The 12,987-nt window shown below is 32.5% G+C and overlaps 2 protein-coding genes across 2 annotated transcripts; both read right to left on the reverse strand.

Moving 5' to 3' along the window:
• Window positions 1-2,077: 2,077 nt before the first annotated feature.
• Window positions 2,078-3,267, reverse strand: LOC148176466 (acyl-CoA Delta-9 desaturase-like). Its single transcript, XM_088035112.1, has 5 exons — window positions 3,042-3,267; window positions 2,858-2,988; window positions 2,605-2,810; window positions 2,375-2,557; window positions 2,078-2,327 (listed from the first exon to the last, which is right to left on the reverse strand). Exons 1-5 carry the CDS (start codon window positions 3,265-3,267, stop codon window positions 2,078-2,080), a joined length of 996 nt encoding a protein of 331 aa, XP_087891238.1.
• A 6,954-nt stretch (window positions 3,268-10,221) lies between these two features.
• Window positions 10,222-11,823, reverse strand: LOC148176467 (acyl-CoA Delta-9 desaturase-like). Its single transcript, XM_088034444.1, has 5 exons — window positions 11,745-11,823; window positions 11,565-11,695; window positions 11,100-11,305; window positions 10,862-11,044; window positions 10,222-10,757 (listed from the first exon to the last, which is right to left on the reverse strand). The coding sequence occupies exons 2-5, from the start codon at window positions 11,682-11,684 to the stop codon at window positions 10,505-10,507; spliced, it is 762 nt and encodes a 253-aa protein (XP_087890570.1). The 5' UTR covers window positions 11,685-11,695; window positions 11,745-11,823; the 3' UTR covers window positions 10,222-10,504.
• Between the last annotated feature and the right edge of the window lie 1,164 nt (window positions 11,824-12,987).

Here is a 12,987-nt window from a genome sequence, read left to right on the forward strand (position 1 = left end):
TTGTATGAATCACACAGCGTGTTTGATGCAGTTTTTTGCCCGTAAGAAAGGAATCAATCAACAAGGCGACGAAAGCGCATTCTATTATGAGATAGAAAAAATAATTTGAATTATTTCCAGGCCGTTTGGGGACACCACTTCCTATAGCATAGTTTTTGATCGAAATGTGTCATAGTATCCCAGCTTTAATTTTTTTTTTCCGACTATTCTGTGCTACAAAGTGTATTTGATTGATCCTAATTTATGGTAAATATATGAGAGAAATATTTAAATAACTTGTATATTAGAAAAAAAAGAAATTATGGTAGATATTAACGAAAGTTTTCAAAAAACACACATTTCTTGAAAATTGTAAATTCAAAAATTATAAAAAAAAATCCCACATTTTTCTGAGTCTACAAGACAAGTCATATTAAAATTTGAAGTAAATCTAACCACCAGTTTCAAAGAAAACAGCTAAAAAGTACATAAAAACTAAGTTTTTTGAAATTATCTTCCAAACCGCAAGACAGATTTTTTTTAAATTTTATGTGATGGTTTAGAACAAAATTTTACATCTTCAGGATTTTTTTCAAAATTTTTGAATTTACCGTTTTTGAGATAGGGGGTACACTTGAACCTTCAAGTAAAATAGTTGTTTCCAAATGCATTGCTGGTGTACTGAACCATCGCCGACTATCTTATACCAAGCCTGTTCAATTTTGATTTCTCCCCTTTGCAAAAAGTTCCCTCAAGGTCATCGCCGTACATACGCCAGCGACCCCAACGACGAGAAAACGTATCAAATTCTGGTGATAATTCTTTCATTTTGGTGACATTTCCGTCACTTTGAAAGTTGAAGTGAGGATAGGTTAGGTATGTCGGGTAAATTCATCAAAAATTACGGCATCTGGAATGCAAGGAAAGCGATTTCTCCGAACTTCCATAAAGAAAACAGATCATTCTCTTCGCGGAAACGGCTACTAATCAGAAATATAAAATAAAAATCAAAAAATGGCCAGAACTGTTTCAAGAAATCGTCAAGAGTGGCGCTAGCGTACGCACTCCTCATGTACTCATGGCCTACTTCGCGGGAACAGATCTCGGAAGCTATTGAACAGGCTTGGTATAAGATGGAGTCGGCGATGACTGAACACATTGGTTGCTAAATCAACTTCATCAAGAGTTGTAGACGTCCAACAGAAAAATGAAAACTAAAAAGCTTCTACTAGTTATGAATTAGAAGCAAGAAACAATAGTAACCAGCTTAAAGCGGCGGGTTTTGAAATTTCAAACAATACTAATTGTAATTTTCATGTTCATTTATATTATAAATAAAAATTGGTCCTGACATTTCACTATTTCTTGTTTCCTAAAAAACTTTATCGTTGACCTCTTATTAATGTCGATATTAATGAATCAGTTTGTCTGAAAAAGGATGCGTTAATGGGTGTCATTAACGCTCTCTTTTTCATTATGCAGCTCTTTTTGTAATTTTGACATTTTGACATATGCAACCAGAAATACACACAGAAATAAAACAAAAACTACGGTATTATCTTCAACTATGTTTCTATTTCTGAATATTTACAACGAAATTATTAATACTACAATTATTTAAGGTTAAAAATGGAAGAGTTATTGCGCTGTGAACATCATTCACTTGCACTTTATCGAATTGGTTTGAGGTTATGTTCAGTTCCACTGAAGAAGTCGTGTTTTCAGTTAAAGGAGTGGTCATTTCAGTTAAAGGAGTCTGGTCCCTGAAAGAAGTGGAAGTTGAGGTGGTGGTCAACGATAAAACGTTGTAATAAACTCGTTTGTTAATGGGCGATTAATGATCTCCACTATTAAAGACACTCATTCGCTTCGCTCGTTCGTGCTTTAAACAGTGTCGATCATTAATCGCCTTCATTAACAAACTAGTTTATTAAATAACTATTAAAGCTTTAGTGTTCTAAAGACCCCTTTTTGCACGCTTTTGCGTGTTTTAATTTAAGATTATGATGAAGGTATAATAAAAAACAAGTTGCATACTTTTCATTGTATTTTAATAGAGTAAACATTTTTGTTTATTAACATTTTATTAACCTATCAATCAAAATACTTTATGCGAACCGTCGCCTTTCATTAAAATAATTTTCCGAACAAAATCCTTCGATGGCGTTTTCAAATCGTATGCTAATCCAAATTTTGCACATAAGTCTATGAATAAAGTTGTAACATTTGCTCTGTAGTTGCCCAATTCGGCTGCTTTATAGTCCCAAGGGAAAGTGTGGTGGTAATTGTGCCAACCTTCACCCATCGCCACAATGCCAACAAATAGATTTTCAGTAGGGTTAATGTGCCTAAAAAAGAAAAAGTGTTTAAATATTGTAATGACATATCGACTTACTTATTGTACGGTTTGCTCCCGAACATGTGCGCTGCACTGTTTACCGACCAAGTAAAATTCAGACCTAAAAAGTATCTTGCAAAGCAGGTCACAACAGACCAGTAAAAAGTTTCGTTCCAGCAGTAATATGGAACCATTGTTGGAAGAATGAAGCAGAAAAACAACATTAAAGGAACAAAATACCTAAAATTATATCCGATTTAAGTCAGGACATGTTGGAAACGGCTTACTTTTGATGAAAAATAACAATTGGATCTTCAAAGATGTCACTGCAGTCAACGTCGCGGCCCTTTCGGAGTACTTCGGGGTGCTTTTTCATCATGAGCCAGCCGACATGGGAAAAAAAGAACCCTCGATTTACATTGTGGGGATCAGCGTCGGTTTCGCTGAATTTGTGGTGAAGTCTGTGGTTTCGAACCCAGTCATAAAGACTGTTCTAAAAAAAAATATTACTACAGACTACTGAATGTATTTTTCAAATACCTGTCCGGCTATGGAAAAAAATATCAATAAAATAATCTTCATCGGCAATCTAGCTTTGTATGATTTGTGGGCCCACAACCGATGCGCTCCTGCTGTCACCCCTAAACCTCCAGCCCAACCGAATAGAAATACTAAAAAGGTAACGAAACAGTAAAATTGAAATTAATTGTCATCTTAATGTTACGCCAACAGAAGGTTTTCCATTGATAGATATTATAAAATGGAAACGGGAGAAAAAAATACAAAAGAAAAAGATTTCCCACAGAGAGACCAATAATATTGGCCCATATTAGTGGTGTTTTAAAATATCCCCAAAGTGTTCTATAACTGGTGTCAATTTGTGGGTCGTTTTGCTTTTGCAAAATTTCTTCTGCCAGTATTGGCGATGAGGTGCTGTTATTAGGGGCCATCTGCGAAAAACAATATAGATATAAAAAAAATGTAGGTATGCGCACTTTCATTTACCGTTTCTCAGCTCAAAATGACAATTTAGGTATTCCAAAGTACATATGCACTAATTCAATCTAATTCTAAAGTGACGCTACGTTTACATTTAAATAAATTTCTTTTAATAATGAAAATGAAACGGGCAAGAACCTTACAACAATAGGATTTAATGCATTTCGGTATGACTTACAAATTTAAATCAAAATAATTGTTGTAAAAGTAAAGTATTAATCTGAACGTAAGTTAAAAATGAGTAGGGAACTAACTCAGTTAACAAATTTTAAAAGCAATACGACTTAGCATTGTTTGTATAGTGAGCAGCTTGTGTAGCAAGTGTATTGAGAATTAATATTTTTGTATCTCTGATACAGGGTCCAGCGCAACATTTGTGATCACCACCTAAATTGTCTTAGAGGTAAAATTTTAATAATTTACATACGCTAATAGATAGTCGAAGAAGCTCTAGGAGATGACGCAAAAACTTGTTGTTTATTACCGATAGTTTTGGCGTCGCGACGCCTTAAAAGTGTAATTTTTATCTATTTGTGAGGGTTTTTGAAACCATTCAATATATATATTTTTTTAATATAAGTGTGTAAAAAATATTTTAATTGTCTTTTTTGATTGTACGCAAATTGTGTTTAAAATTGTGGAAAAAATGCTGTTTTATCACTTATCAGTAAGTATAGTAAGAAGTTATTTTTCAAAACTCAATAACGTGAAATTGTTTTTTTTTGGGTAAACCTAATAATGTGTAAATTATTGTATTGTGTAAAATTATTGTTTATTCATTGAAAAAGCTCTTGCGAAAACACTGTGTCCGAATAATTGAGGTAAAGTTGAGCTAAGTTGAACAAAGTATCGGTTTTTTTAATTTTCTGTACAAAATGATAATGCATATAGTTATTAACGCAGTAAACCTTCATATTAATCCTGACATTGTAAATGATTCATTAGCGATGGTAGGGAGCAAAGGTATCTTCAACTGCGTCAACGCAATTTTGTGCCACTAATTTGAAATCGGGCCCTAAGTTCTTATTTTTCAATGTAAAATTGAAAATATTTATTTATTTTTGAAATTAAAAACGATTTTGAGGGTGTTGCCGGACTCGGTATAATTCACTGTTTTTCACACAACATCCAGTTACTTACGCATTAATTTTACATTTCGTATTTTCCAGTTCTAAGGTAAAAGACCATCTTTCCGCAATCATAATAGCTATTTATTTGAGAAGGATATTAAGTAATTCATAATGAACGAGGACGTTACTTGTTAACGTCCGAGTTTTTTATGAATTACTTAATATCCGTAGTAAATACAAAGCTTTATCGAAACATGGACGAAGGTGGCAATGTTACCACTCAACAGTTCTGCAAAATTTCCAATTTTTGACGGAAGTTTTGAACGCGATGAAACCGCGAGAAAAGTATTTTCCAAGATATTTTATGTTAGAATTAATACAAATAAATGCAGATCTTCAGAATGTTTTTAATTTTGGTCTTTGGAGTTGCTTTCCTTTGCATAAAAACGTTGAATATTATGGATTAATGGCAACTGTGCTATTATGAGACGGTAACTATGCTATTATGAAACAGTAACTATGTTATTATGAATTATTTGAATCATCACTATTATGATGTACTTTACACGTAAGCATACAAAGGTATTAGATACATCTTAATGTTCATGTTTCGATAAAATGTGTTTTATTGAGAAGATTTTCTATTTCAAAAACTGTATCCGATAACTCTGACTTAAAACCGCTATTTACATTTTCACTTTCGGAACTATTCCAAATATTTTTCATAACCGTTTTTTAATAAAATTGTTGGCTCAAATCTTGGTGCTGACAAAAATTATCAAAAACACAATTTATTCCCAAACACCAAATTTCGTCAAAAGCTGCTAACGCGCAAGTTTGATAAAAGCAACTGACCAACTTTAAGGGGATATCGAACAAATTTCAGTATAGGGCAAATTCAATGTATTTTTCCAAACACGATTACTCGAAAACTATTTGAGTAAATTGCTTTCTGTTTTTTGCATATGAATCTGTTCAACGTGCACTATGTTAAATGCTATATATAATTTTTGTAAAATGATTCTTTAATGACTTTTTGATTAATTAAATATGAAAACTTGACTGAAAGTGAAATAATTTTTAGCACTCCACATGCGTAGACTAATTTTACATAATGTCGATCAAACCGATTTTTTTTAAAGTTAATAGTTTTTGAGAAATCGTGTTTGGAAAATTTCATATTCGAAGCATGTTATCCTTGTCTAGCAGTGACATCTCTTATTTCTGTACCAGAGAGGTCTGTCTGGTAGGTAGAAATGCGGGTACCATAAATCAATTTTGTAGCCGAAGGGATAGTTTACAACTGAAGCTTTTCTATAAACACACAAAATCTTAAATTTGCCTGAAACAAGATTTTTCTCTTTCATTCAAACTGAACGTAGCTTTGAGGACAATCATTTCAAAATTTTGAACTTTATATCTGATGAATTAGGATTTTAAATTGTTTTAGAATAGTTTAGGTGATAAATATTTGCCTTTATCTTTATTTTTTAAGATCTCGAACAAATATCAATAAGGCAAATTCAACGTATTTTTCCAAACACGATTACTCGAAAACTACTTGAGTAAATTGGTTTCTGTTTTTTGCATATGAATCTGTTTAACGTGCACTATGTTAAATGCTGCATACAATTTTTGTAAAATGAATATTTAATGACTTTTTGATTAATTAAATACGAAAACTTGGCTGAAAGCGAAATAATTTTTAGCATTTCACATGCGTAGACTTTTCAAAATTCACACATACGTATTTTGAGAACAACCAGACAGTAGTATAACGTCTTGATGTCAAAATTATGACTTTGGGGTGGTGAAAAGACTAAAAAATGTCTGGTAATTTAAAGGTTTTAAAGGATAGATCAATCACTAAAACAACAGAATATAATTACATATTATTTATAATTTAATTATTTCTAATTATGTTCACTATTTTTGTAACATTTACAAAAATCTTGGACAAAATTCGAAGATCTCAGTTCATCTATTAATTCTTCAATTTTTGCAATTACACAAATCCCACCTTTTCGGGAAAAATTTAATTTATTTATGAAGATAAACATTAAATAATAATAATGAGATATTGTAATTATTAAGTTTCATGGGTGTAATTTGTAAAGTATCGGACTCTACTATCAAAGTATTTAAGATTTACTGGCCATGGGCAATAATAATTTGGCCATCAGTGCAGTCAAAACTATTAGCTATTGTCCTGACCACAAGATGATGGTAATAATAATCTAAACCACTCGAGCTGGGGTTTTAAGAAGTAGTTTTTATTTATGGTTTTATTACCGTAGTAAGCAGACTGACCATGGGTAACTTACTAAAAGAGTGCCGTCTACAAATAATGAGGGTTGAAGGGAGATGCTACATTTGACGTTCGGATGTTTAAAATGTTTCATATAATTTTTCCTTTACGCAGAATTTTGAAGCAGAATTTACCGTTACAGTTTATTAGATATCCCCTTAAACGACAAAACTCTAGAAATTTAAAAAAGTACGTTGATTTACAAGTCAAACACAAGTATCCAAAGATTGAAAGAATTTAAATATTTTTTCAAGATATTTATTTATAGGTTTTCCGAAATACATTTTTAATTGGTTTTGGATGATTTGATGTTTTGGGTTTTACAATCTTTTTTTGAAATGAAAATTATGGTGTTAGCTTCGATATTTTTGAAAGCAAATTGTCTTATTGGTAACGTGTAAAATCCACCGGTAGCAAGTAATGATTAGCTTATTAGAGACGAGGATTTTTATGTAAAATTCGTACAGTTAAAGACACACGTGGATACAGGTATTTTAAAAAATAGTTTTTTTCATAATAACATTAAACGCCAATTTTTCGCCAATTACGAATTTATTGTTCCAGCCGCTGGTTTCTTAGCAAATGTGCAGGTTAAGCGACCGTTTCCATAAAGTTTATGATCCCCTCATTACCAAATCCTCGATAATCCCTTTTGGCAGCTTTCAATCAAAGGTGTTGTTAAAGTTGCATACTTTTCAAACACGAAATTTTCTGGCAGGCTCGTAGACCCTTAAACACGAAAAATTCGAAATAATCGATTCCAAGGCGAACATCGATGTCGGAACCGAAAGACGAGATTCTAAGCAGCGTCCATCTGGAGCTCCATCGAAATCTTCATCATCCTTTTATCCTTATAATTCAAATATTCGAATTAATAAAATATACATTTCTGACGAGCACTAGTACATAATGCATGAAAATTATACGCTATAATATCCAACTGTTATCAAACATGTCCGAGGAGGCGAAAAGCGAAGAGGCAAAAATTTATTCGTACAGGGTAACTAAAATAATCGAAACTTTAGGTTGAATTCGTGATTTTGTTAATGGATTTAAAGATAAACAAGACACAACTTTATTGCAATGCAGTTACAGACTGTTCGCGACTCATTTACAGAGTTTAATGAATGTCATGTCAAAATCTTCGCGCTCAACGCCAATAAAGAAGAAACTAAAGCAGAACAAATAGTCTTTGAAAATCTGTACTTTGAAGTAATAGCTAGCATAGAGTCCAAATTGCAAAAGTTAAATAAAGGTAAATCTACTACTAGTAGTAACGAAAACCCAACCAGTTCAAAATGTAAAATCAATCTGCCGACTATTTCAATACCGAATTTTGACGGGTCTACGAAAAATGGCTGGCATTTCGGGATTCATATTTAACGTTAATACACGACAACAACGATTTAACGTTATTGGAAAAGATGCATTATTTAAAATCATCGGTCTCGGGAGATGCCTTACGAGCGATTGAAGGGTTAACAGTCGCTAACGCAAATTACGAAGCCGCGTGGACTTTATTGAAGGATCGATATGAAAATACGCGCCTTATTGTACAGGGTCCGCCAACACTAATGTCCCTTAAAGCCTTAAAAGCGGCCTAAAAGTGAGTCTTTTCTGGCCGCAAACATTTTCGGCCGATCTATGGTGGCGCCATCTATCCATAGTTTTGCATATTACATCAAGATACCGATATTACCCTCAATTTTATACTTATTTGGGTAAAATCAAATCGACAAACTGCTATAAAGTGCAACAAAGACGTGTTGAATTATTGAAAATGAACATGTCTAGCAGTGCTCCTGCAACAACATTAAAAAACAGATTAAACCTAATTTATACAAATTGTGAAGCTACACGTGCTGAAACTACAAATATGTAAATAAAGAAAATAGGAACTTTTCTGAAGGATTCATAAATATTTACAATTATTTAGTTGTTATAATTGATTAAATCAATAAATCATAAATAAAAATTAATTAACTTGTAAATTTAATGATGTCGCCTAAAAAATCTTGTGTGTAACGGCTAGCGCCTCGGCCATTAAAAAAGACTCGGCCAAAAAAGAACCTGTTTTTGGCCTTGGTACACAAATAGCTATTTTTTTATACATGGAGAGGAAACTGAGCGCTACAAACTGATGTAATCATTTACTCTTGTGTTGACCACATGTGAAATAAACGCGAAAAACAAGGTTTTTTAAAAATAAAAATGGAGAAAATAATGGAAAACTCAACCTGTCTTGTCCCATTTTTGGTCAAAAGGATGAAAATAATATTCAAATTTGAACTAAAATATCTGGTACCTGGTACCAACCTTTTATCCACCTTAAAAAAACAAAACTAAATCCTGAGATTTTAGCAATTAAAACTTGTCGGTCGAAATTGCGAAATTCGTCGTTCATGAATTCACGACTGTGTAAATTAAAACCTCATAAATATCCCGGGTCAGCTATTCAACAACAAAGCTTCGAAATTTCTTCGGCCCCGCAAATTTGATTTATGAGGGTGCAGATTACGGACACCACCCGCTGAGAGTTTACTGCACCTCGTTACGACCCATTCCGCCCATGAGCTCAATACATTTGCTGCTGACTGTACTTTTGTGGGCTGCAGAAACCCCTTGTAAATCATACTCGGTCCCAACTTTGCGGGTAATGTAGTGATTATCACTTTATGACGTTTTATAATAATTAATAATTTTAATTTATTAATTAATTTAATTTGTTAATTTTTTAAATTACATCAAGATACCGACATTATCCCCAATTTTATAATTATTTGGGTAAAATCAATTGAACAAACTGCTGTAAAGTGCAACAAAGACGTGTTGAATTATTTCAAATAAACATGTCTAGCAGTGCTGCTGCAACAACATCAAAAAGCACATCAAACTTAATTTATACAAATTGTGAAGCTACACATGTCGAAATTGCAAATGTAATTAAAGAATTTTTTTTTTGGAGGATTCATAAATGTTTACAATTATTCAGTTGTTATAAATGATTAGATCAATAAATCATAAATAAAAATTAATTAACTTGTAAATTTAATGATGTCGACTAGAAAATCTTGTGAGTATCACAGCCATAAAGTGCCATTTTGCCCTCGCTTTCTTTCTGGCTTTGGCTATCGCTTCGTCCATTAAAAAAGTTTACTTTTTGGCCTTGGTGCACAAATTACTATTTTTAAATAGAAAATTTGTTCTTTTTTGTTCTGGAATCAGATTGTTATGCAACTAGTAAGCTTACAGTTCAAAGTATTAATGCAATGTATTTACATATATCATATTAAATTTTGCATCTAATAATACCAAAATCGCTCATTAATAGATATCATTAACAAACGATCTTAGACGAAACATTTTAAATGTAGTAATAAAATATACTGGTATACCAACAAGAAAAAAAAAAACAAATAATTGAGTTTCTTTTTATTTTTTTAAATTTTTGAGATGAAAAAATCGGCCTAATACCAATGCCCACAATAACATTACAAAAATATTTTTTAAATTTAAACATAGTTATTATTAGAGTAAAAGCAGTATAAAAATTGTCTACCTACTATCTTATTTTTTGTTTGTCCATCCTTTTTAAAAAATAGTTTAGTGTTAATCTGGCTTTATATTTGGTGAGAAATCTAGTGAAATCAAATAAGAGCCAACAGTGGTGACATCACACACGAAGCAAAGTTTTGAAAGTACTCTATTAGTTGGACAAATGCATTTAAAGCTCGCCCATACGTACGATGCGTTTTAGGGTCCAAATATGAAAATAATTAAATACTAAAATGTGAGCACTACAATATTACTTTACTGTAGAATTTTATGAGAACCATCGCCATATGAAGAAATCGTCTTTTGTACTAATTCCTTCGAAGGACTCTTCAAATCGTAGGCCAATCCCATTTTCGCACACAAATCTATGAATAAAGTGGCACCATTCGCTCTGTAATTTCCCAATTCTACCGATCTGTAGTCCCAAGGAAAAGTGTGATGGTAATTGTGCCAACCTTCGCCCAACGTAATAAAGGTAACTACTGAATTGTCAGTAGATTTCATCTGCCTAAAAGGGGTTAAAAATTACCGTTCTCGTTTTGTAGTTGGCAACACTGATATGTTCAACCAAAGGCAGTGCTACCAACTTATTCTTTTAAAACTGGTACTTACTTATTGTACGGTTTGTTTCCACACCTATGCGCGAAGCTGTTCACAGCCCAAGTAAAATTCAAAGTAACAACAAATCTTACAATGGTACTCAAAACGCACCAATAAAGTGTTTCGTTCCAGAAAAAATATGGCACCATTGCTGGCAAAATAAAGCTGAATACCACCACTAGAGGTCGATGAAACCTAAAAAAATTTAAGGAGGTCTTGGAATTTGACGTAAGAAGCATGCAAAGCCTACTTAAGAAAAAATACTGCAACTGGATCTTCAAGAACATCGCTACAGTCAATCAAGCGGCCCTTTCTGATTACTTCCGGGTGTCTTTTCATCATGTACCAACCCGTGTGGGCGAAAAAAAATCCTCGATTTATATTGTGGGGGTCAGCGTCGGTGTCAGTGAATTTGTGATGCACTCTGTGGTCTCGGACCCAATAATACAAGTTGTACTAGAAAAACAGCACTTTCATAGCCTCCTTACATCATTTCAAAAAAAGGTAATTAAGTGGGCCATGACTATAAAAACATTAGGTTGCAATGACATTTCACTCTTTAATGATGGTTTTTAAGTATCTATTTAGGTGCAAAACCTCAAATGGGTCTATACCGAGTCATGGCATGCTCGATTTAATTTTAAAATCAGTGTACGATTAAAGAAATGCATTGCTATTAGACTTGAATGTAATACAATAATTTATCCAAACATACTTGTCCTGTCGTTGCAAAGAACATCGCTAAAGCAATCCTCAGAGGCAATCTTGCCTTGTACGACCTATGCGACCAAAGTCTATGGATTCCGGCAGAGAGACCCAAACCAGATAAATACATATAAAAAAACCCTAAAAAAACTAAAAATTAAACAAAAACATTTTTTATGAAAGTGTATACCCCAACAAAATGTTTTCCATTTTTGAAGATATGGAAATACCACCACAGCATATAAAGATACAAAATGTATTAAAAATATCGCAATAATGTTGAACCATATTAGTGGTGTTTTAAAATATCCCCAAAGTGTTCTATAGCTGGTATCAATTTTTGAAGTTTTTTGGTTTTTTGGAACTTGTTCGGTTGATACCTCCGGTCTGAAGCTATTTGGGGGCATGGTGGGAACTGAAAATTTCTAAAATTGGAAGATTTAGACGTTAAAGCACCTTTACAACTGAATTAAAAGTATTGATCTGACACATACTCGTATGACAGTTTTTTGACAACGTTATTTGCAATTTTCGAATCTTCTAATAGAAGGCGCCACTATGAATGAATTAATTATTATTAAGTTGGAACAATCATCTCAAATAACGGAACTGGTAAAAATGGTAAATATGTACTTTAAAATAATTTACATAAAAGTAAAGTGGGGTTAAACAATTTTTGTTTAAAAGTAAAAAGAAATTTAATAATGAAAAATTAAAAAACATCTAATATTTAAATAAATTTCTTAAAAAAACGGTTAGGGGCTTGTGCGTGTGATCGCACCTTTACGGACAACTTGATGAGATGTCACAAATAAATCTAAACTTATTCTGCTCTGATGATATAAATAAAATATTCTTCATTGTATAATAATGAATGAACGGATAACCAACTCGAAGAATAGTATATTATCTACCAAGGTTGAGATGGCTTTAATTATTAACCCGAGCGTCAAGGTTTTATAAGACGCGAGGGTTATAATTGCCATCTCAATCAAGGTGGATATACTATTTTTTTCACTAGTAGAAGTTTTCCACAAAAACCTTCATGCCTTTTTCAAGTTTGTTACAACTAATAATATTTTAATATTATTTAAGGAACACACCTTTTCACTAAGACCTTGTATCAGGAGAAATGAGAAATTAGAAATTAGTCGCTTGAAATACTTCTTTTGTTTTAATTGACGTTTCTCTAAAAAAATATTTATTGCGCATTAAAAATACTTATTACTGGTGCTACGATTCATCAAAACTTAAGGTAAGGAACATGTTATGTATAATAATATAATGCGGATGAAGTAGAAAACAAGAGTGACTTACTATGCCGGCCGAAAAATTTCAAACACCAAGCTTCTGTCATTTTAAAAACTATCAATGATAAATCACCCTTTATTGTCATTCTAACTGACGATGGCCTTCGATAATAAATTATTTCA

The sequence above is a fragment of the Gnatocerus cornutus genome, chromosome 4 (genome assembly GCF_029298725.1).
Source record: "Gnatocerus cornutus isolate USDA-ARS CGAHR chromosome 4, icGnaCorn1.1, whole genome shotgun sequence".
Classification (NCBI taxonomy): Eukaryota; Metazoa; Arthropoda; class Insecta; order Coleoptera; family Tenebrionidae; genus Gnatocerus; species Gnatocerus cornutus.